The 25994-nt window shown below is 38.3% G+C and overlaps 1 protein-coding gene across 1 annotated transcript in view; it reads right to left on the reverse strand.

Moving 5' to 3' along the window:
• Positions 1-266: 266 nt before the first annotated feature.
• Positions 267-25994, reverse strand: part of XKR4 (XK related 4) — a 212882-nt gene continuing 187154 nt past the window's right edge. The window contains exon 3 of the mRNA XM_068188680.1: positions 267-2077. Within this exon, the coding sequence (XP_068044781.1) occupies positions 1131-2077 (947 nt within the window). The 3' untranslated portion in view covers positions 267-1130. The remainder of the gene's footprint in view (positions 2078-25994) is intronic.

Here is a 25994-nt window from a genome sequence, read left to right on the forward strand (position 1 = left end):
TTGGTCTTTCCTGCTTCTTTTTCTGGTAGGGCTTGTGCCACTTGTTGTGTCCCTCAGGCAATATCAACCTTGCAGTTATACAATGTTTGGCACGAGAAGGGTATGGCATGTCAGTCTCTTGTCACACCTGCATACATTCACACACTGAATCATGCATTCTCAGTCCTGAAACAGAGAAGTTTCAGTGTGTTCAGCTCCTTGTGGTTTCTTCTGAAATATCTGAAAGGGGTCCTCCAAAAAGTTTAGAATATGAAAACTATACTTCCTTGTTCTTTTACTTTTTTTTTTTTTTTTTTGCAAATTGAACACTGAATCATGATTATCATTTAATGAATATCACTACGTGCTAGAGCTCATTATTTCTCCTCAAAACCAGAAGTGAGCTGCATAGAGTTTCTGGTGAAAATAATATCAAGAAGTTAAATTGCATTTAAAAAAGACTTTGAAAGTCCACATAAAACAAACAGTTCTGGTAGTGTTAATTTTAATGACCTAGTTAATCAGAATTTAGTTTATTTTCCATTGACAGCCTTATAAACATGATGATGTTTCTTTTTAATTAAGAACTATTTTGCAAACGTATTCTAACCTGAATGGTTGATTTATGGGAGTGTTGAAGACTACTAAGCTCCTGGTTTTTGCCCCAGAAAACAGTTTTCCTACTAGCAACACTGTGTGCTACAGTTCTGTTATTTTTGAAAAGGTGTGGGTTTTTTTGTTTTTGCCATTGATTATGGAAATATCAATCATTCATTTCTAAAATAAAATGCACTACTGGCTGAAGCTGGAAGCTCTGGTCAGAGCCTTTATATTGGTTCGATTGTAAGTACTGTGCAGTCAGATAGCAGTAAGGGAGGTGGGTGAGTTCCCCCCGCTGATGTAACTGATTTGTATGTGTGGGTCAGGTTTTGGGGTTTTTTGAGGCTTTCAGATGATGCTGCTGTATCAGTGTCCTGCAGACAGACTGCACACAGTGGATCAAATGATAATCATGATGATAGCCAGACTAAGAACACTATAGGTTGCTGCTCTACTTGTAGTATGCAGTTTAATTGTTCCTACAGCCCTACTGTCAACCCTTCATTTGGACTGTAACGTTGGAGCTGCTCCAAGCTGTGTTTTTGCTTTGTTTACAATGTGGTTTCATATTCCAAGCGCTCCTGAATAAGGGCATCATCTTTATACTGTAGCCGTGGAGGAGCAGGGGAACATTCAAACGCTAAGATCGCCTTCCTCAGGCTCCTGTCCAACACGTGTCTCTCCCATGCTGGGTACCTGTTCCTGAACAGATCGATTTTAATGACAGACTCCTCTATCCTTGGTGGCCGGGAGGAAGGTGTGGATGGTGCAGTGGGTCTCACCTGAAACACAGGCACGCACCCATCCCTCTCCGCAAACTTTTGATCCCGCTCGCTCGTGACGCTCCGGTTGTTGGAGATGGAGCGCAGTGTGCTTGTGGCCACTTCTGGGGGAAGGGTGAAGGCAGCGGCAGGGTCCTCACAAGCACAGCTTGGTGACTGCCCAAACCTTGGTCCATTGGGGTGAAAGAAGGCATAGTACATTAGCATAAAAACAATGCCTGTTAAAAAGCTGCTGAACACTACACACAGTGCTGGTATGGCAAATGCATCAGAGATTGGAGGGGCCTTGTACAGATACCAGAGAACACTCAAGGCAGTGTTTTCTAAGAGGATGACAAAATAGTAAATGAAAAGCCTACAGCGTGTCCTTCCTTCCTTGACATTGAACCAACTGAAGATATAGATTATCCCAACAACCATGTCGAAAACGATCTCCTCCCATTTAGTGATGCAAAACTCTGTCTCGCAGTGAACGATCCAGAAGGTCATGATGCACCAGTGCAGAACGATGAAGATCCCAAAGTACAGCTGGAAAACCGAGGCAAAGAGAGCAAAAGTAATGACTCTTGCTGCAATCGTGAAGAAGTGCCAGCAAAACTGGATTATAACAGCCATATAACTGATGGGTTTCTTGTCATCGCGGGAGTCACGGAGGGCCTTTTGGTAGGAAGCCAAAGCCCAAGCCAGGGATACAAGGGATGCTGCAGCAGTAAGACCTAGGAGGAAACAGGAGATGCAGTTAAGGCATAATTAGTATGCCAGCACTTGGCTGAAAACAGTGAGATCCTTGCTGCTTTAAATATGTTCTCCAGCACTGGCACAATAAAACCTCTTCCTTCTCCTTTAGGTCAGAGAAATGAACCTTTGCTGCTGAGATTTCATTGCCCAATGCTACATACACACAAATAAGAGAAGCTATTAAACCACACTCTGAACCTCTTCCCTAGCAATTACATATTTGAAACAAATTTATTAATCCACAACTTTGAGCAAGTCAGGAATAGGTGTCTGTCAGCTGTGTGATTTAAGAGGACCTACCTTGGTTTATGTTTTCAAGAAAGAATATGAATTTTCTGATTTTGATAAGTCATTAAAGAAGCCTAATATAAAGCAACCAACTGTTTCTAATTAAAATACTAGCATCATCTACATAGAAACTAAATCAACAATAATGTAAGCATAAATCTATATGTTCAAAATAAATTTATGTTGCTCTTGTTACATTAAAGTTTAAACTGAATGCCTCAATCTTGCTGAGGGAAAAAATGCTCATTTTGATATTTTCACCACTTTTAAACAGAATTTTAATAAGTAGGAAATTTTAGAACTTATTTTCTTCCATCTGGAAGTTAAATTTATTTTTAAAATGTTGGAATTTTTTACTGAAATAAAATAGTCAGTAAAGATGCTTCTAAAGTAGGGGACTATGTATTTCAATTTATATAGCCATTCTATCTCCAATGTATGACAGAATTGCCTATTTGCAAGGCTCTAAACTACAATATTTTAGTAAAACCTGACAAATATTTAAAGCATTCAATATGAAATTATATATCATGAGATTTAAAACTTTAACTTTGTGAAAATACAAAAACTGTAAAACAATTGTTGAAAAAAATAGACCTTTCTATACTTATTTTAAATGTGCATTATTCTTTTCTCCTCAAGGGAATTTGATTCTTGTTGGTAGGTAAATTTAGGAAAAAAAATGCTGTTTTGAAACAAATCTGACTTTCAAACTAATCTGTTGCTTCCATACACTACCAGAAAAACACCTTATACTCCCATTTCAAAAATGGTATAGTTCAGCACAACTATTCAAATGATAAATACTTTCATAGCATTCTGGTTGAAATAAATTATAATTCTTCTTTACTAGAAGATTAATTTTTATTTACTTACGACTTGTATCCAGCTGCTTTGGATGGAAATGGGAATTGCAATTGAAATGCAAAATCCTTGCCTTTCAAGTGTATTTATTATTTAAATAAAATTGCAATAAATATTGTATACAGAGGAAAAATGTATCAAGCATTTTATATTTAAAACTGGTTTACTACCAAAGCTAATTTTACATACTGCTAATGAATGAATTCATAAGTCTCAGGATCCCAGACTGAGAATTTATTCATAGGCCATTTAACGATCATGATGCCTTAGCTTATTCTATTTCTAAGCAGTTCCTTAACTTTGAACTAGTTATTGAAGTAAATCAAACTGACATGAAGAAAACATTTCTTTTGTCTGCTGTTAAAAGCTGCTTAATCATTTCAACAAGATTTGGTCTGGATGCATAGCCAGTAGTTTTTTTCCTAATTAAACAGCTTTCTTTAGAACTTAGCAATCAAGAATATATTACTTAAATATTATAAATTTTAAGAAGTTTTATTAATAAAAAATGGTAAATTTAAGCCTAAATACATGTTGCTATTTACTTTGAAGGAAAACAAAAAAAGATTATTTTAAACGAGAAAAAAAAGTAAGTCATGGAGATAAAATCTATTTAAACAATTCACTTGGCATAACACACTAAGATTTTGCTCAGTTAAGTAGTATAGAGAGATTCATTGCATTCAGGAGGGATTCTGTTTGCCAGTGTTTCTCCCTCTCTGGCAGGGTGCTAATAATGTTATGAGCTTCCTTGAATCCATGAATTGAAAACCCCTCATTTTAAAAACAAAAGTAATAACAAACAATCAGCAGAAATATAAAGCGAGCTTAGGATTCCAGGGAGAATTTTTAATAAAACTTCATAATTTTTCTTCCCACGCAGAAGCCTACATGAAAAACCACCGAAGTTACTTCTGGAATCATCCTTCATGGACAAAATAAGCTATCAGCAATGAAGACAGGAAAGAGACATGGTATAAATTGGTATTTTCATTTCTGATGTGTATATTTGCTTTTTCACACTGAGCTGCCTTTCTGTATCCATTATCTCTGATGACAACCCTGGGAGCTGAAAATGTAAGTTCTTGTTTTTCTGTAGGAATGTTTTAAGTATTGAAAAAAACACAGTTCATTTCCCTCATGAAATGAAAATTTGGGAAAGGTAGATGAATAGGATAAAGAATCTTTCTATACAAAAAAGCCACTCTGAACAAGAACTCAAGAATAGCATTATCAGCACAGGAAAAAATAATGTGAGCAAGAAATCCACATATTTTCTTTGCAAATCTAACTTTAATGACCTCACACAATCCCCCAGAGGTTTGAAGAGATATCATCAGTTTTGCATTAGGAAGTGTAAAATCATTCAATAATGCATACAAAATACAATGTTAAACTCATAGGAATTTCCAGTGTTCTAATGCTAATTAATTCATAGTCACTGTCTGGGACATAAAGAAGCAAGTACAATAGCTATGTAATTCTGTTATTTAAATAGTCATTAATATGAAATCATTGTCTGCTTTTAGAGAACAAACTCAGGGATACTGGCATACGGGTGAGAAAAGGAGACAAGGGAATGTACAAAAGGGAGGAGCTGCCAGTTAATATAATATGTATCTGCTTTTTGCTATTGGCAATGGTATTAGGGATATAGAATTAAGATAAAGTTAAATGCTTCATGGGCTCCATCCATTTTTCTTTATTGATGAGACCAAGCACTAAAGAATTATTGAAAGTAAATTAATAATGAGAAGAATGATGTAAAAGTGATGCAAATGGCAGTTTGCTAATAAATGTCACTATATAAATAATTCACTGGGAATGGTTAGAAATAAAGTGAATTATTGAAGCGCTAAATGGATAATTAATTAATTGGAATATTTTGATGCCTTTGCTGAGTATATGTTCATATAAACCTCTTTATCCCTATCCCAAAGAGGAAATAAAATAAATTTCTATTACTATGAAACAAAAATTTTAGCAATGCAGGTGCAGTCAGGAAGACTTATTTGCCACTCAGAAATGAACAGAGATTGGACAAGATCTATGGGGCCACTGTTCATGAACCAGCTTTCCCACTCGCTCATCTGCAGTCTCTGCACACTTCTTGGATACTGCAGCAGCTTTCTTATACTTAGGGTCTTGACCTTGGAAATTTAGACTAAATATCCATTCCCAATGAATATGTACACAAGTAACTATAAGCTCACCCACTACAGACTGCTACAAGAACCAGAAAGCAGGAATTCTCTAAAATGGCCTTAGGAAGCATGAAAGAATGCTCCTGTTTCTTTCTTTTCTAAAGCTGAACCTTTAAACATTTTCCACAGTATATGATTTGATCTCTAAAGTTCTGTCCTGAAAAGGAAAGGAACGCAAGCTTTGCACAGAAAAAGCATCACAATTTGCATCAGCAAAAGGATGCTTTTGTACTGTTTTAAAGTGGACACCTGAAAGACTCTAAAAAAGCAAAGAGTGGGAGTGTACATACCCACTTTCAGCCTTTGCAGCATAGCCCATCCACAATAGCCACAACAGCAATAAAATAGTGCATTTTATCAGGACAACATTCTGCCAGGAACTAATTATAATCTATTTAGAGTTAAAAAATACAATTTAGCCTCTTTTATTCTGTGAATGGCTTGCATTACTTAATTATATTATTTGTGTAAAGGAATGACATCTTTTTAATTACAGATGAGTTTAGGATGTTCTTAACATAGTGAGAGTATATCAGACTTTCTGTCTGATAAACAAAGAACACGATTGCTTTGATTCAATAATAACTTTAATTTCTTTCCCTGAAATTATTAATTTCCCCATATATGATATGTGTTTGCATTTTATAGGTTGTGGCATTTCTCTACGGATACTTTAAATATAACACATAATACATTACAATGAACTACAGCTCATTAAAGACAAGATAAAAAACTAACACACTGTCGTGGTTTGACATGGAAGTGATTTTTTCAGGAAGTTGAGTCAAACCAATCAGTGGTCAAGTTTGGATACTGGCACCTGAAGTGACCACTGAAGATAGGGATATGACTCTGAGAACACAGGGGGTTAAAAGCAAGAACTCCCAAGAGCTCGCTCTCTTTGGTTCCGGTCAAGGTGCTATGCAGATCTCCCCTGCCCAGCCACGGGCTGGGTGGGGGAGGGGAAGCCATGAGGCCTGGTCGAGGTGAGCTGAGGGGTAGAAGGACTGGAACTGAGCCAGCTCCTGTGGACGGAAGGGTGGAGAGAAGCGGAGATGTCTTTGTCATCCCCCCCAGAAAGAAGAGACAGAGAGTCCGGACGGCACCTGTAACTTTGCCGGCGCAGAAGAGAAGGAGGTGGGGCAAGGCGCCCAGCCTTGGCCTTGGGAATCGGCTGCTGGGCAGAGATTTCAGCCGTCCAGGGAGTCTGAGCTTTTAACCCTTTCCTGAGAAATGAAGGCTTTGTAAAATATTACTCCTCCTTGATTTGAAGTAGAAGAGACAGTCTGAGATCCGAGATGATGGAAGAAGAAATTCTTGAGTTGGAAGGAGATGATGGAGTGGCTTGTGGCTGGACTTTTCTTGTTAGCCATAGACTGAACCAAATTCTCCTAACAGAAGCTGCACTTAGAGGGGTGCGTTGGTGTGCCAAGAGACCTGTTTCAGTGATTACCAGCAGAGGAGTAAAGAGAACAGAGGAGAGTTGGAGAAAGTGTGGAGAAGCCCTCTATCTTCAAGGAAGAAGAAGAGGAGCAGAAGACCTCTGTTCTTGGACCCTCAGCCCCAGGGGAAAATGGTGGGGGGAACTGTAGTCCCAAGATGAGAAACTGAACTGTTGTCTCTTTTGGTCCATAGCAAAGCATCCTTAAAAGGGCCCTATGAGTAGTCTGTCCATGCACGGTGGTGAGAGCACTGTGACATGGAAAGGAGAGTGTCACCATGGCAGATTTTCTCCAGGCGGTTGCCATGTGTGACATGGAAACACAAGGGTGGCAATTGTGTTTCCTGGGGGGTCTGTGGCACAGGAGAGACTCCTGTCTCCCTTGAAGGACTGAGTATTTGAATATCTGAAGGGTAGCAGCTTGATCAGGATCCTGGGTGGTGTCTCACTGTTGAGTTTGATTAGAAATTAGGTGGGAGGAGGAGGGGTGTTTTGGAAAGTCTTCATCCAGGATTTAGTGTTTGTAGTTTTTATAGTCGTAGTAGTTTAATAAAGTTCTTTTCTTTGTTACTAAGCTTGGGCCTGCTCTGCTCTGTTCCTGATCACATCTCACAGCAATTATTTAGAAAAATACATTTTCATGGGGGCGCTGGCATTGTGCAAGTGTCAAACCATGACACACACATGACTTTCCCAAGTGAAAGTAAATGCATATGAGGGAAAAGATAATGTATACAGAGATGAATACATTCACACCTGTAATATTGTTTCAAGGAAGCAAGCAAGCTTGGATAACTAGATGAGAATCAATGGAATTCTCCTCAATGGCATTTGTGAGAAACCCAATTTGGACTTGAAAATTAAAGGTATATCAAGGTCCATAAATGATTTGTTTTCTAATCATATCAGTACATACATCCGATATAGCATAAGGACAGAACAGCTCAAGTCAGCTGGAAACCCTACAAATGAATGAACTGATCTGAGAAAGTGCTCCTTGACATTCAACCTGATTTCAGAAATAAAACTCCTGCCAAGGCATCTGTCTGCTTCATCCTTGCTTTAAAACTTGTACTCATCTCACAATTTCCAGGACTAAATTAATCTAAAAGCAGGAATACCAAATGCAGTAGGACATCTAGGTGTGACAACAATGCCTGGGATGTGAGACTTTGAAACATTATTTTAAGAAAGCCTATGTTTTGATTTTCCTTTTCAGCTGGAGAAGTGACATTACACGTATCCAAGCTTCCAGGTGCTTCTCTGAACCACAGCCAAGGATCTCTAATATTCACATCTAAGTCCTTTAGGAAATAGCACGTCATGACTGTATCCCCTCAGCTTCAGAAAATGTCTTGCTATATTTACACATCTCTTGCCACAGCGCTCTGCAAGTATAGGCACAAGCTAAAGATTCATGTGCAGGCAGCCTTGCAGGCAGCTTGAAAATAGTCTGTGAGTTTCTGCACTAATTCTTTTGTTCCCAAACACAGCATATGACAGCAATGTATGTCATGGTGTACTTACTGTGATTCCATATGTGGTTTAGGACACAGGAAGCTTTGAAAGTTTTAAGGGCAGCTTTTGGTCATATCAAGGACCACGTGTCCAGGTCGTCAGTACGTGTTTCATGCTCATGAATCTCATTCCCTGATCAATACTGTGAGATGAAACCTAAAGATGAATCTTGTTGGTTTTCAATTTTTTTGTTTCTTGTGTTCCTATTTTTTAAAGGGATAATAATATAAACTCTTGCCTTCACCTGGGCTATTTCCCCATAAACATGCTACCAAAATAATCCTATTACATTCCCATGTCAACAAGTTTGTCATATATTAGCTATCATAAACCAAGATCAAAGGCTTTCTGTTCAACTGAAATAAGCTTCCTGAGGTCAGAAAAGCACTTTTTAATTTTTTCTTGACTCCCACTATATCTGATTGTGTCCAGGTTGAAATGGCACCCAACTGAAATGTTCCATGCCTGTGGTTTTACACTCAGATTGTTTCCTACCCACAAACATGGGAGTGTCAGTGTCTGAGGATGAGTCTCCAGTGGTTCACATTTCCAGTTTTTGCCACAGGCTTCATTCATACCTGGGGATTTTCAAGGCAACATAGATGGTTTCATCAGCTTGCCAACATTCAGTTTAGCTTTCTTCCACTGCATACCGAAGTAGACTAATACAGCATAATGTGTGTCAGGAACTCTTCCTTATTGAAATGTAAGTCAGAATTACACGTGATATTACTCCTCCTATGTCTTACACAATACTCATAGAACATGCTAGCATATATATACATAGGAATAATGTCTCCCATGATCCTTCTTGGCTGCTTTCAATAGACACTTCTGGTATTAAAACTTCCAGCTGCTTCTTTGATTTGCCTCTCCACAACTTGTCATTTCCCTGAAAATCAAGAAATACTCTGTGTATTGTATTACTTTCAACTTTACGCATTTTACCTACCCCTAATATTCTACCAGCAGTGGTTTGGACTCTGTAGAGGAACATTGTTAACTGGCAAAAGTTTGGCTTATTGTATGTATCTTTAGCAGTTTTTAGGGTCTGTACAGGACACCTGCCTAATGATTTATCTCTTGCTGCACTCAGAATCTTATCCACCTTAGCAAATCTAACTTTTAGACAGTGTTGAGAAGCTTCTGCTGAGCTGGTCATAGCTTTAAATACATGGACAATGATCATAATTTTATTTCAAGATAAAATCAAGTACAGTTCCCCTTTGCCTTGCCCCTAAATCCAAACTAACTATTTTACCCATTTTTTTGTTGTTAATGTTTCAGGAATTGTATTAGAAACTATGAATACAACCAACATAGAGAGAGAGAGGCAACTTGATATGCAAGGGACCACAAGAGCCATGAAAGTTGGCTCTCTCCTGTCTTTCAAAAGACCACAGTAAGTAATTGAGATCTCTCTTTCTTCACAGACACCAAAAGCTCCACTACCTTCTCCTCTATCTGTAGAAGTAATTGGCTGTTTCAGATACTTGAATGGAAGTCTCACTGTCAGAATACCCCAGCTAAGGCCAGTTACTAGCTCACATGCTGCATGATCTCTTCCCCTTCAATTACATTTTTCTAAGATTTGTTAGTTTCTTGCTCTACTAAAGATGTATTATACTTAAAACTTTCAGTTTAGGAGTCGTCATTAGCCACCAATCAAGTCCAGTCCTTCACTGACAGTGACAATGGCCAGGTACTCATGTGTGCTGTGCAGTCTGTGTGCTGCCAGGCTTAGCCAGACAGCATGAGATCATTTTGCCTGTTAGGAATCTAAACTTAAATACTGTACTTTCACAGCTAGACTCCTTGTCTGTTAGGTAATTTGGTGTCTTTTATTCCAGTGAAGTATGTGCAGCACAAACATACCCACTGACTCCAGGCTCATTTCCATGATTTCTACATTTCAGGGCTTTCAATGGCTTGAGCCTGCTGCAAGTAGCTTACAAAAATCAAGGGATTATTTGGAGGTTACAGCAACCCCAAGCAGAGCAAATCCCCTGCCATTAAATCTTAAGAAACATCATGACAACCTCATGCTAAGTTAAATCTAGGGCACCATCTACGGGACACAGCTCCACCTGCACTGCTCCATCCAATGCACTGCGTGCACGGACACAGCACCTATGGCATCAGCAGCAGCCCTTCTCCCTGCCACCCAGCAGGAGAAAAAGATGGAGCTTACTAGACACGTAAGAAATCCTGTTAGAACCTAACTCTTGAGGAAATGCCTTTCTGCTGGCCCACATTTCTGTGATTTCACCAGCACTCTTCTGTCAAGCTTTTATACGCTTTTGCTTACACAGCTTCTGTATAAATTCTGTCTTTGTATATTTCACTGTGGCTGGAGGAACCAGCCACACAGATTTTCATTCCCTGGCATCTAACAAGATCAACTGGAACTCTTTTTAATGGGAAATGCTTTGGAAAAATATTAAAGTGGACCACCCCAACACCCCCACCCTGACAATATACACAGTAAAGGCCATTTAGATTATTTAAGTCTTCTATTAAAGAATACACAATTAAAAAAAAAAATATATATTACTTAGTCTATGAGAGTGCATAAGCAAAAATAGGAAGAAAATTAGTATTTGCATTTATTTCTTTTGGAAAGTCACTATGTCACCTGCCCCAAGGTTTGTATGCCATCCTTTTCAGCTCACAGGGCAGGGGCCTGCCAGAAGTTGGTGGCTGGCTTGGCATTGCTGCAGGTGTGGACTGAACCCACACATCAAAAAAGGACAAGAAAGTAAAACTTTGGACTAACAACTCTCAGGGCAACAATACAAAACTACAGCTGAAATGGCTACAAAATTTGGAAATAAGTCTGTTGAAGTGAAAGCATGGTGTTGCTACAAACAATATTGGTTTCCTGATCAAGCCGTCATGAAACTGTTTTCTAATTGTTTTCTAATTGGGTGTCAGGTGCCCAAGTGGTGGCAGGGGGATACATGGGGTGGCCTCAATGAGGACAGGTCAGAGCCTGTCCCATGTGCGACACAGTTATTTCCAGCCAGTTTCAGCCAGCTCCAAAGTGATCACAATGCAGCTGAGCCCATCAGTCAATATGTTGGTGCCTCTGGAAAACATATTTAGGAATGGACATTTAAAAACGTGCATTTAAAAATTAAAGGCAGAGGAGGGGGAAAATAAGGATGAGAGAGCAGCCATGTAAGCACTAAGGTGAGAGAAGAAGGAAGGGGATGAGGTTCTCCAGGCAACTCTGGGAGAGAATCATGGTAGAGCAGGTAATCTCCCACTGCCTGTGAAGAACCATGATGGAGAGTATTTACAGCCTGCAGCCCCTGGGTATTTCTTGAAGGAAAGTATGGCCTTTCGAGACCCCACACTGGAGCAGTTTTTTCTTGAAGGAGTTATACTGTGTAGGAGAGATACCATGCTGAAGCAGGGGAAAAGTGTGAGGAGAAAGAAGCAAGAGAGAGAAAATGGTGCAGACTGAGTGCAACTCCCCATTCCCCTACATCCTGTTCCACATGGAAGGGGAAGGCAAAAGGGTCAGGGATGAAAGAATGAAGTTTATTCTGGTAAAAAGGGAATGCAGGGGGGACATCTTGCTTTAATTAGTCCATGTTTCTCACTATCCACGTGTTTTCACTGGCAATAAATTTTATTAATTATTATATTGAAGGTTGAATCTGTTTTGCCTGTGGTGGTAACTGGTGAAGTATCTCCCTGCCTTTACCCCAGCCCACAAGGTTTTTTATCCTCTTTTCTCACCCTGTCCTGCTGAGAAAGCAGAGTAAATGAACAGCTGGGTGGGTGTCTGTCTGCAGTCCAAGGTCAACTCATCACATGAATCACCTCATGACAATATATTTTTACATGCACAAACTGTACATATGGTCATGGCTTTAGGGGCCAGGTTGTATCTGTTCCCTCCAGGACAGATACAGATTTTCCACTCAAGAAAATTACTTTTTCCTTGCACAGGGATACATGAAACATTCCTCAAAATACTGTAAACCCTCCTTCCTCTGAAGGGTCTCTTGACACCTGCCAGTGACCTACAATGTACTGGCTGCCTCAAAAATGGATGTCTGAGAAAATCAAAGCTGCCACATTATTTCCTGAGATGCAATGAGAGGATGTGGGAGAACAATGCACCGAATACCCAGGAGAATTGGACGGTTACTACAAACAGTTTTTCAATGCCTATAGAGAAAATACACATTCTGGAAAAGGAAGTACCTATGAAATTTTTGTGTTTGAGTTTAACATAGTCACAAAAAAATTCACCATCTTATTTTTTTTTGGTGAAACATGTAGAAAAATTGATACTTCACCAATGTACTTCATAGATGTAGAAATATATTGAAAGTGAGATAGCACAATAGCAATTAGTGTAAAATTCAAGCCACAGAGCACTGCATCATGAACACTGAGTGAATCCTATAATTGTGTTCAAAGAAGTGAATAAGAATTCCAAAGTTTCATACAAGGGACAAAGCATCCTTCCAAAGGATATTTGCCTTGACTTTAAATATGCACTTTTTTTTTCCAGTCTGAATTTATCTACCTTCAGCCTTTGATTTGGCTGAAATTCTGTATGGTTCAAATGACTTAAGCATAATATTTCATGGACCTTCAGCGTTTTAAAAATTAAAGGTTTCCAGGGCATCAATTTTTTGCTCAGAAGCCCTCAGTACTAAATAGCTGAAGACAATTTTCCTAAGCCTGAAATGACCTGATGAAAGATATATATTTTTACTATTAACCAAGATTTCTGATGTGTTTTCCACAAGCATCCCACAAGCAAAACAGCTTGAAATGATCATACTGGCTGCAATATGGTGGAACATATCAGAAATAGTATCTGGAAAATTCAAACTATCTCTTCTGAGTATTTTTTTAAAGACATAGTGAATATCCTAAACTACAAATAGCACTATCACACTGGCTCTAGAAATTTCTGCTGAGGATTTGGAAAAGGAAGGACTAAATCAATATTTCAAATACACCTGAGATTTTTGATTTTTTTTTTTTAAGATATTACACTAACCACATGTGGCCAGCATCCAACACAGGCAAGATTAGAACCCAAGATGCATTTTGGCATGAAAAATATCCCAAATATCTTATACTAAGTTTTATTACAAATCAATTACAAGGGACCATGTCACTGGCAAAAAAATATTGACTCCATGCAAAAATAGCATGGGACCCTGAAATCTCCTTAAGTCATGATTTTAGGATTGGCTTTCAGTGGTTCATAGGTTCATATTGGCTTTCTGAAAGGGCATAAATTTCAGCCCTCGTTAAGGAACTGATATTTCTCCCACTTGCACATTAAAATTGGTCTGAAGTTAGTAACTTCTTTGACACAATTTTTCTAAGAAATATTTTGTATACGTAGCATTTTTTTTGTGTTTGCCTTTTAACCTTCTCTAAGCTCACAAAAGATGTTGAGGATAATGCCTGATATGGTGCTCAGGGACAAAACACAATTAATGTCACTCTTAAAAAGAAATCAATTTAGTATTTGTTCAATTCCACTTAGCAAAGGAAAAACTGGAGCTGTTAGTTCATGTTAGTACATGAACAAGTTTCTTTTGGATCAAACTCTTTGCTATGTTTCTTTCACTTCAAAAAGTTCAAGTGTATTTTCACAGTGATTCATTAAATAGATTTATTTTTCTGTTTGTGGAAAAGCAATCACTAACCTCTTCTTCATCTCAAAAGAAAATCTATATTTTCACCTACTGTGGAGATAATGAAAATTGAAGCAAAGCCTAACAAACTGTTTTGAAGAATATTCAGTGTATTTTGAAGATTAATTCTGCTTCCAGCTCATGCCATGCTTGGATTATTTTAGGTCTCATATTTACGTCTTTGTCTTCAATACTAGTTGCAAAGTTATTCATTTGCAGCAAGGAAGATCTACAGCTATATATCTACCTATGAGCGATATAGTTGGAATATATGCACATAATATATGCAGGTAAGTGTTACACACATTCTGCATGTATGGCATATTTAGAGATATAAACTACATGCAGACAGAAAAAATAGTGCAATTTGAATATACCAAGCAAAATAATGACTCAAAATTTCCTCTGAAAAGATTTTTCCAATATTTATCTGTGGCTTGTGCCAAAAATTTGCTTCTTGTTGCAAGTTTAAATGAATCTAATTTTAATTTCTGCTGCTTGTCTAGAAGATTTTAAAAAGTTCCCCTGGTTCCTCTCATTAAGCTTTTTTTTTTTTTCAAATGTATAAGTACCCAGAGAGAGTGAATGAATTACTTCTTCAATCTTTCCCCAATATTCTAGGCTTATGAGTTCCTAAAAGACTTGTATCCCAATGGTTGATCGCTGGCCTCTGAGACCATTTTTCTCATGTCCTTTGAATTTCCTTGAGTAGCTCCTTCTTCCAGGAAGTGTGAGTCACAGAACAGGGCACAGTGGTCTTATTGGTGGTGTTCAAAGTGGTTTGTTCTTTTTAATATCTCTACTGTATCTTTTTTTTTTTTCCTTTTCATGCATGGATCAATATAAGGTTCAAAGTGTCAACTTGACACTGAGGTCTTACAAAAAAGCTCTTCTCTCTCCTCCTATGCCATCTTCTGAATTATTGTTTTCTAAGACAGATAATTTCCTATCCTATGGGTGTAGTTTGTGTTTCTCATTGTAAAATACTCTGTCCTGTATTAAACCATAATTAGTTGGTTGTGATAAGTTTTGACCAGTCAGTCAGATTGGCCTGTGATGGCAGCTGTCCTAAGCACTATCAGCTACCATCAGACCTCTGTGCAAACCTGGAAATGCCAGTCACTGGAAACCCAGCTGGCAAATGATACATGTCATCATCCATAAGGCTATCAAACAAGATGAGAGCAAGGACAGGCATTTAGTAGGTGCTCCTGAGCACTCCCTCAATTATTCTTTCCTCATTTCCATATCCATCTAGATGACAGATTTTAGTACACTTAAAATGAGCTCTACTCCTTCCCGCTTCAAGATCTTGTGTGGTTTTAAGTCATACGAACTTAAAAAAAAATATTTATACATTCATTATAGTTGCTGTGATCATTCTAACTTCTGAGCTTGTCAGTGAATGATAACAGGTCTGGGTAACAAGACCTGATACCAAATAAACAAAAAGGTTTGCGGAATTCTACTGTCTCACTTCTAATTCTTTGTTACCTGAGCACAGAGTTGACATTTCTATTATTTTCTGATGAATTAAAGTCAGGATAATCTATGCTAATGTTTATTTCTGTGCACACTTCCTTTTAAAATTTTTAGATTTGTTTCTTTATGCATCTGCACATCAGTGTGCTCTATGGCAATTGTTAAGAATGACCAACTGATTTCAACAGAATTTGATACAGAAACAGATGTCTCAAAGATACTATATCCTATGAGATTTAGAGAACATGGCAGCTAGAGAAGGGCCCAAAGAAATGTTCCCACTTAAAGTATAGTGGACTTCAGGCATTTCATTTTTATGCCTGAATTTCAGGCATTTTTATTGCAACAGCTAGGGACCAATTAATAAGTGAATAAATATGTCCCTGGCAGCTGGCAAATTCACAAAAATGTAACTTTGAGCTAATCCCAGCAGATATTGCCTCTTAGTCATCCAAACCCAAAGCCATGAGAGAGAACTCAGAATAAAGCAGGGAGTGAACAGCATGGTGTGACAACCCAGGGGATCTGAGAAAAAAATGGATATATTCTCAGGGCAGTGGTTAAGGCAGGAAATACGATTTCATTATTTCTGCTGCTTGAAGAATGCATATTAATAGGCACTCTCCTTTTCTTGAACTCATCTACTTCTCCAATATTTTGTTAAAATGTAATGTTTCAGTGCCTACAGACATACATGGCAGGGTCCTCCAGGCTGGAACATGAAATAGTTCAGGCTGGACATAGAACACAAAGAGGGCCTCACAAACAGAACTTGAAGACTTAGATCATGTTTTAAGGATTACTGAACATCTACCTCAAAGTGCAGATAAATGAGTATTAGTTTTACACCAGTGTGACAGTAAATCAGATTCTCTGCAGACACAAAGGGGGGAGTGACAGCTGCATACCTAATATTTATTTGATTTATTGTTTTTTGATCTGACAGCAAAGTAGCAAGGCATTTTTATGACACTGATGATCAAGAAGTTATCAAACAAAGAGAATAACAATTATAAAGCATTCAATCTATAACAGTTACCTAAGTAAACAATTTGAGATCAAAATCCAGTATTTTCTCAACATCAGCAGTAGTAGCAACAACAGATAAAAGCCCAGAAGAAGTAGTTCTAAACCAATTGGTGAATACACTAGACTAAATAGAATATCATTACTCTGGTCCACCTTATTAATTTTGATTTGGAAAGGAAACAGGGTAGCGTGTGTGCCCTCGATTGGGGGAAGGTATGCTAGGAAATATGCTATTTCTCTTCAGCTCTGGTAGTTGTTTGGATGTGCAATTGTGAATGACTTTTCATTCAGCCTGCAGAAAAATAGCTTATCTTTGCTGCTGCACTTAGATTACTTGTCCCTCTCAGTCACTTAGGAAAATAACTATTCTTTAGAAAACAAAGCTCATAGAAAGCCCTCTGAGCCATGCCATAGGTACACTGCCAAGCAAAGAATCAAAACCAACACCATGACAAGCTAATATCCAATTTTGAGATTTGAAAGGTAATATGAAAATACACTTCAAAGAGTTCAGATTCCCAGTTAGAGGAAAAAAAGTGCCATGATCTAGTTGAGTAAATGATCTTCCACAGAGAGATGAACTAAATAGGTTAGGCAATTTTTTTTTTTTTAACAATTGTGGTTCTTACTAGAGCACACGCAAAATACCCTTCCACAAACACTCTGGCACTGGTAGGAAAAAATATTTCACATTAATCAGAAACCCATTCAGTGTGCAAGTAGATAGTCTCTATGTCTCTACAAATTTTAATGTTAGGATACCAAGATGAAATATATTTTGAGCTTCTAGCATTTAATTTGAACTCTTCACACCTCTGGCCTGGTTATACTGTAATAAGTTTCAGATTTTTCTATAGCTACTTTGGACTGTTTTGAAACAACATATTATGGGCATTGATACTAGACAAGGAATAAATGCAACACTTTTGCAGAAACCTAGCATACTTAAATTATTAATTTTTTTTCAAGTCTTAACCTGATATGGGAAACAGGAGGCAGAAATTTTGCTTTGATTATGTTTAGAACAGCATATGAATACAAAGTTGTTTAGATATTTTCCTTACTTTGTTCTTGAAAAGCAATGTCTAATGAGGGGAAAGAGTGTGATTTAATTTATCTTTCTGAGATACTAAACTATTCTTTCTCCTCTCACAAAATAACTACCATTAACCATAGATTAAAGATCTTGTCCTTTTCAGTTCTACATATTTTCCTTCTACTGTTTCTGACCCCAAAAGGATTCAGTGTCACCTCCCTCCCAAATGCTGCCTGAGACACCTTCCTTTTCTCTTTGTCACCTCATCTGCAACGTTTTCAAACTGCTTTTTTCTCAATGCTCCTTATATTTCTTGCTTTCTCACAGGTTTCCAAGCTCATATATTTGTTTTCTGTACAGGTGCTCCAGATTCTTAGCCCTCCTCCTCCCTTCCTATGTCCATCTCATCTGGTATCTCCACATCCCTGTACCCATTCCAGCACAGGGACAGGGTGTCCAGGTATCTGCATTTAGATAAAACCTCTTGATGACTGAAGCATTGAGATCAGAGCTGTCTGGTTCAGGAATGTGTTGTGGCCCACCACAAAACCAGACAGCTGCCCTCTCATGCTCACTCCTCTTGGCAGCAGCAGCCTGTCCCAGCAACTCACTGCTCTGGTTTCCAGCCTGTGTGTAGTCACACACAGGTAGCACCCATTTGCTGTTCTTCAGGCTTTCCCCCCAAGCCAGCTCATCTGCTTTCCTTAAAGAGACAGATTTTTTTTAAGTCCTGGTAACTGTGGTCTTTTTTTTTTTTTTTTTTTTTTTTTTTTTTTTTTTTTTTGTTTTGTTTTTGTTAAAAGATCCTGCTACAGCAATGGATTTCATAGGAAACGAATATTCTTCTGAATTTTAAAGCAAGTTTTACTGGTGCTACCTGCCTCATGTTTTAATACAAGATGTCATATTGAGGACAAAGGTCTGCTCGTGAGTAACTATCAAGTCAGCCAGGAAATTCACTGCTTCCTAGTTTTTCCAAAGCAGCTTTCATTATCTGGGGCATTGCAATTCACTTTCTTCTGTTCTGACTAGCACTCTTGTTTCCTAAATTATGTCATCAGAATAACCCCTGCCCTGTGCCTCTATACATTTTTATTACTTCTCTTTCTCATAATGAGGTGAGGGAACTCTGAATACAATAGTCAAGTAATCAGGTAAAGTTCCATAGACTGCAGGAATATATTTGTAATTATTTGCTGTCACACTGTGTTTCTGTCTGTATTAAAATAATTTATGCTATTCACAGAGTACCTAGATCCATAAATTCATAATTTAACATTAAAATAGATAAAGTCATAGGCGTGATCTCAACTCAGCCTATTCTCAGTGCAAAGAGTTCATAAACTGAGTACCTCAGAGGCTTCTGGGAAATGCAAGTGATGTTTGTACAAAAAATTGTGTCTGACAATATTCAGTTAATAAAACACATAATTTCTGTCCCCAGTATAAGATTCCCTCTCCTTTATCCATGCTGAAAAGGTGACAAAATTTCCCCTTATAGCTCCATTGTATTCCTCTAAGCTCTTCAAGAGGAGCAACGTTAGCTCCCAGAATGAGCATGTTCCCATGAATGGGACATTTAACAATTCTTCACATATCTAACACCTTTTCTCAAAATATTTTAGTATTCTCTGCAGTCATTGCATTATTCTTAAAATAGCTGATGAAGAATGTCAGTATGACATCCATTTTCCTGATGCATGAACCAGAGAAAAAGGAGCTGAATGATTTGCCTGAAATATCAACCTACAAAGCCTTTTCAAGAGTAGGAACTCAGGAGTTTTAAAGCAGAGTCTATTATCCCAGGCACAAAGAGCATGGCTTCGATGGCACCTCAGTACCACTTGGCAGCAGACTCCTTGGCTAAACTTTCACACAGAATTATCTGCCTGCATTGGTGCTGTGCTTATCAGTGGACTCAAGCACCGCTGCCCATGAGCCAGCACTACAACCTGTGCCTGCACTGCAGACATTGGCTCATCAGCATTGAGCTGGACCTTCAGAAACTTCTTTCCTGAACAATCAGTTTACCAAAGAGATATACAACCTGTATATTTTGGAAGCCAGTTGAGTCCCACTTAATCTATCAAAAGCAACTGGGTTTTGAAAATAGGTGGAAGCATGAAGGAGAGAATGTTTTTGAATTATGCTTTTTACAGTTGTGGGCAGTGACAGGTATTTATTTCATTCTTTCAAGCACTTGGCTAGCAACTACAATTCAGAATTATCACAACTGCCATTTCTCAAGAGCTATATAAATCAAGCTGTCTTACCTGCTTAGCAGCTTTCTACATTCTAAATCAAGAAGGGCTTATTTTATCTTCTTACAGCTGGAGGTGATGCTTCGTGCCTGTGCTCACCCAAGAGAGTGTTTAACCACTGCGTTTTAAGCATGCTGAGAATGCCTGCTGCAAACACTGGCATGCCTTTGGGTGAGTATGAGAGATGTTTTCCTGGAGTTTTTCCAACCTTAGATGCCATTCACAAGATTATCACAGTGGTGATATATTTGTTCAAGACTTCACATTTGTGCACACAAACTTCTAATGGGTTTTGTGCTAATTCACTGGCAATGACTGTTAGGTGAATTAATTCTTCTTAGTTTTGCAGAGGCACAAAATTCCAACGGCTTTCCTCATCTGAGAGACTTGAGGACCGAGCATAAATTCTGTGAGCATAAATTTATGAGCATAAATTCTATGGATCATTAGCAGTATTTGATTCACTAAACCCTTATGGGCCTTTTTAAAATATCTTACCTGATATACTCAGTACAATTATTCAATCAAACACTGAAACTTGAACTTATCATTTTTGGCCAATGGCACATTCCACATCCACATCTGGAACTTCTGAGTTATACAGGGTATATACTCTGATATTAAAATAACAATTTAATAGCAGTACTGTCTAAATAAGGATATTTGTCTAAATCAGTTATTTTCTGAAATAATCAAGATTTGCCACTTGTCTTTAAAAACTTCTTTTGCATCTTTAAGAATCAAGCAGCATTTTTACTGGCATATTTGCTAGTAGAATATTAACAAATTTCCCTTACTCTACAAAAGCTATTGTATTCTAGGTATCACCAAGCTGAGCTGAATTATTACTGCATGGTAATAATGTCCTCAAAATAGAAGTCTATAATGTGAACACTTAAACTTGTATAATGAATGCCAATTACTCTATTACTCTGCTCAGTGTATAATTACAGAAACTGGAGAATATTCTGGGCTTACAGTTTATCTGTTGTTGGACTGTTTGGTAAACTTGACTGGCAGCTTCTCTGTTAATTTTTTTTAACCAGAAGGGAATCAAGTCATGCAGCTATTTTGAGTGACAGCTAAAGAATACAGACTAATGAGCAAACACTCCATACTGCATTTTAAAAATGCAAACACCATCCAGGAAAAGGAATTGAAGTAGCCAATTTGTATAATAAATGATTTTATAAGGCATGCATGATAACAGAACTGAGGAAAAATGGGATGCCAGTCCAGGTGGGCTCGATGCAGCAGGCATCCATAGCACAAGATGCCTTTTCATCTTGAAAAGCAAATACCACATACCTTGGCTAAATTTTCAATTAATTAAATAAGTTGCTAATATAATTAGCTTGCTCATTTTTGCTTTCCCAGGATGAAATTAATGAAAAGAACCCTTTGCCCTTTTGAAGACAGACACTTACATAATCCCACATATTTGCCATAGGAAATGTAGGTCCTTGGCCTTCAGAGTAGGAGGATGGATTGAGGGAGTTTGCCAACAGGTTATCATGGCATAAATTAAAGGAGCTTGAAGGTGGCTGTCATTTGCCTTTGCTGCTAACAGTTTTAAAGGATTATTGATTCAGCTGATAAGCTTTGGAGGAGTGTAGCCACGTCGCCTTTCCCAAGGCCACAATCTTTGCACAGGAGGGAACAGCTGCTTGCTTTCCAGGGCATCAGGGGATTGCTGCACACCAGAACGCTCTTCTTTAGTCCCTGGCTGTGAATTAAGGGCTGCTCCGTGGTGGGAGTAATTGCCTGTGTTTGTGAAATAGGTCAGCCTGCCAAGCAATGCAAGGCTCTTTCCTCAGCTGCAAAGTATCAAAGCCTTAGAGATCCACCGAAGTTACATGTTTGTGAGAGAAGACAGTAAGGGAGGGAGCAAAGATTTAATGCATTGTAAGCAACCAGAAAACACCCGTGAGTCTTTCTGTGAGGAAAAGTAAGGCTCACCAGAGCCACTTTTCAGTAGAGGCACATAGTCACACAGAAGGAAAAGACTACTGCTGAGGAACATAAAGAACTGGTTTTTAATACAATTCTCTCTTGTACCAGCTTGTACTTGCCAATATTTAACCTTAGGGGTAAAACTTCTTGTTTGTTGACCCCTGGTACAATGAGGTGCAAAGGAAACACATAACTCAATAGGATCTGAGTCATGTTAAATCCATCATAAGAAATTTGTGAAATGTCTGGTTTCCAGTTTCAAAAGTAACTTAAACTTCAGCAGTAATTAAGTGCTTAACACCCCTGATGTCATTGGGCATTAGACATTAAAGCACTTCAAAAGAAATCCTATGGCCAAGATCTCCACATCTAAAAATATCATTGTTAAGTTTGCTGTAAGACTCCTACTACAGCTCAAAATAAACCCTTATGTTGAATCCTTAGTGCCAGCTCCAATTCAGTTACAGTTTCGGAAATGTAACCTGAGGGAATATTGACCCAGTCCCTTGCTGAGAACTTCTTCACTGCCTGTCTGGGAAAATTAGTTTTCCCAAGACTTGAACTATGTTTTCAGTGGTAGTGCTCTTCTGCTAACTGTTAAAGGCTTTCTATGCTGTTTCCAGGGTTTTATCCAGCTAAGATACCTGTGTATCTTTTTTATTTCCTTCTGTCAATCATGCACTCATGAGCTTGCTTTTCTTCCATGCTGAAGCTCCTACTTAAAGAATAGAAATCAATGAAAAATCCAAGATAAGGATAAGCACCATTAGAATGACCTTCCAGGAGGGAAAGTAGACATGGCCAACTTTTTTTCTGAATTAACTTAATACAAATGCTCAGGAGAAGCAGCAGTATAACAAACTGCTTCACTAATGTTTGCCCAGCTGAAACATCAAATAGCAAGCCCAGAATATGTTTAAAAATCCTATCCATTATTCTGATGGAAGTGAAATTATTTTTTACCCCTTACAGTTTGTGATTATCTTCTGTAATCCAAATGAACCCTGTGTCATAAGTTTCTTCATTTATTTTTTTTTTTGTTTTATTCAGAAAAATTTCAATAGATGTTGAAACTACTTGGGGAATTTTCAAGGTTAATTGTCAAATCCTCCATGACATCATGTCAACTTCTCTGTGGTAAATATAGGCTTGTGATCAGCAGACTGTCAACTGTATTTATTTATAAGCCAGTGTTCCTAGAAACACATCTAAAGGCTATACTTAGAGGTTGTGCCACAATACTGCAGTGCTGCAAAAACTGGTCACATATGGAGGTAAACAGTTTTGAAAGGTTAACCCTCCTCACTTGTGATATGCTCTGACATCCTGTGGATGCCAACTGGCTGAACAAAACACAAGAGGAAGAGCTGTGGGTATGTCAGAAACAGGCAGTTGCTTATTTGGATGAAAATTTGCAGCTTAAACTGGTAGGATGGAAAATCTGCAGGGTATTGTCAGAAGGTCAATGATATGGATGTTAAGACCAGGAACAGGCTCACAACTGACTTAGTCCTCAGTGAATTTTATGCCTGAGATCATGAATATTTATTCTAAGTAGTCAATTATTTATATTAGATAGCATGCAAGTACATTTATTATAAATATGTTTTAAATACAGTATTAGTTAAAAAAGGCAAGGCACCTAGTCACTCTAGACAAGCCTGCAAAAATTCTCAAAAAGATTTTCAAGGTCTAATTTTGTGCAGACTTAAAATAAACATGTCTCACACTCATCTGTTCTGAGACAATCTCCTAAGCAAATATGAGCTGAGCGTCAGTAAATTCCGTTTGGTATGCACTCCTCTTCTAGCTAATAGAGTCTACACTATCAAACAACTCTCTCAGTTAAAGTTCCCTCAGTATTTATGACTGAGCCTTAAACATCCTTATAAAGTATTATTATATTTATATTCTCAATTTAAAAATTAAGAAATGTGGCTTAAGCTTCTTTTTCAATGTTTGGCAGTGATGAACCATTAGTTCATCTCATTCTCTCCATGAAGCCAGGTTAGGTATTTTTAGAAACCAAATGCAATCTGGCTCAAGTCCTTGTCCTTGGTAAAAGATATCTAGGTAAAATTTAATGGCTGGGGATATACAGATAGTTGGACCTTAAATGCTATGAAACTCCAACTGTCCCAACCAGCACAATGGCCTCCAGGAGAAGTTGCAGGATTAATCCATTTTCTCATGTCTCCTCCTATAGAGCCCTGTAGAAAAGGTCCTTCCTTTTCTACAGGGTTCTGTGTTCTCTTGCTAAGAACAGATGATTCTGTGGTCAAGAGTATTTTACAGAAAGCGTCACGCTTTTTGCCTTAAACCCATCAATAATCTGCAGATACATGCAGATATCTGCTGTGATATTTCAGAAGCATATTCCATGGAGACACAGATAAAAGAATGAAATGAACAAAACCCCCTGACCCAGTAGACAGGGCAAAACTTTTACCAGCCACATGTAGTCCAAGATAAAAATAAACCACTTTGTTAATGTCCAGTGAATTAAAGAGAAGTGATAGGCCGTTGTTTATATGTCTTTATTCTTACCAGGTAGAATTGTCCTCTTCATACATTAGCAGCCTTGTTCAGGGTTATTGTATGGATCCCTGGAACTGTTCTTAATGACACTTAATATGTTTGAGAATATGCAATGTTCTTTTTCACAGAAATGTGTTGTGATGATCACAAAAGTACAATTCAGAGAGGCAAACTACCTGTCCATATAACTCTGCAAAACCAGAGTGTTCAACTTGATTGATACATAAAAATGTAATAGCAATAGCATCTGATCATTAAAGATATTAATTTAAAAAATTCACCAAAAATTAAGGAAAATTCATTCACCCAAGTTAAAGTCTACACACTTCTTTTCCTTGTAGAGTGTTTTTATAACAGTCTAAAAATAAAAAAGGTCTTGTCAGAAAGAAGCCTTGAAAGAAAATTCCACCTAAAGCGTTGCTAAAAAAAGAAAGTTCAGAAGAAAAATGTTCTGCCTTCTGCAGGCTAAAAGAGAAGCAAAAAATTCCATACAGGTCAAGATAGGCTTACCAGTGAAGCTAAGTCATATCCAGTGACTTCCTTCCAGACCAGCTGGTAAGGTGTGTGGTTCTGTGTTGCAGGGTATGCCTGAGACTCCTCTGCAGCACCATTTCCTGGTGTGAGCATGTGCCCCCATGCTTCACCTATTCCTTCTGGCAGGCTGTGCTGATTTTGGTTGGGGTAGGATTAAATTTCTTCCCAGTGGCTGTGTTTTGGATTTGTGCTGAACACAGAGCTGATAATGCAGAGATGTTTTTGTTATCACTGAGCAGGGCTTGCACAGAGCCAAGGCCTTTTCTGCTTTTTGTGCTGCTGTGCTGGTGAGGGGGCTGGGGGTGCATGGGAGGGTGGGAGGAGACACAGCCAGGACAGGGGACCACAACTGATCAAAGGGATATTCCAGACCATGTGGCATCATGTTCAGTACAGAAAGGCAGGGAAGAAGCAGGATGGGGGGGATGTTTGGAGTGATGGTGTTTGTCTTCCCAAGTTGCTGTTATGTGATGAAGCCCTGGTCCCCTGGGATAGCTGAACACCTGCCTGACTATGTGAAGCACTGAATTTATTCCTTGTTTTGTTTTACTTTTGTGTATAGCTTTTGCTTTCATTATTAATCTGCCTTTATTTCAACCCATGAGTTGTCCAGATTTTACCCTTCTAATTCTCTCACTGATCCTGCTGATGGGGGACTGAGAGAGGGGCTGCGTGGGGCTTGGTGCCTGCCTGGGGATAAATCATGGCACAGACTGTGCTGGCTCACCTGACTTTACATCACTGTGATTGACTCCATGATGGTGTTGAGGGAGCATCCTAAAATACAGTGGTCCTGACAGGACTGTCCTTTAAGGTTAGGATAATTTTCAGATGGCTGATGTAATTTCTGCAGGAGTCCATGCTATCCTTGAGGCAAGGGAATAAGGGTGATGGAAACCTAGGCCTTGCTGTTGAAAGGTGTTAGACATTCATGAGTCCTACAGAAGTAGCTTTTTGCTTGGTTGAGAGAAGTATCAGAAAAGGTATGATATTTAGAGGGCTGATTCAACAGACATAGAAATAATCTTGTGATAATTCCCAATTTTATAAAATATTATAAAGTACCTGA

This window comes from Anomalospiza imberbis, chromosome 1 (genome assembly GCF_031753505.1).
Source record: "Anomalospiza imberbis isolate Cuckoo-Finch-1a 21T00152 chromosome 1, ASM3175350v1, whole genome shotgun sequence".
NCBI classification, from domain to species: domain Eukaryota; kingdom Metazoa; phylum Chordata; class Aves; order Passeriformes; family Viduidae; genus Anomalospiza; species Anomalospiza imberbis.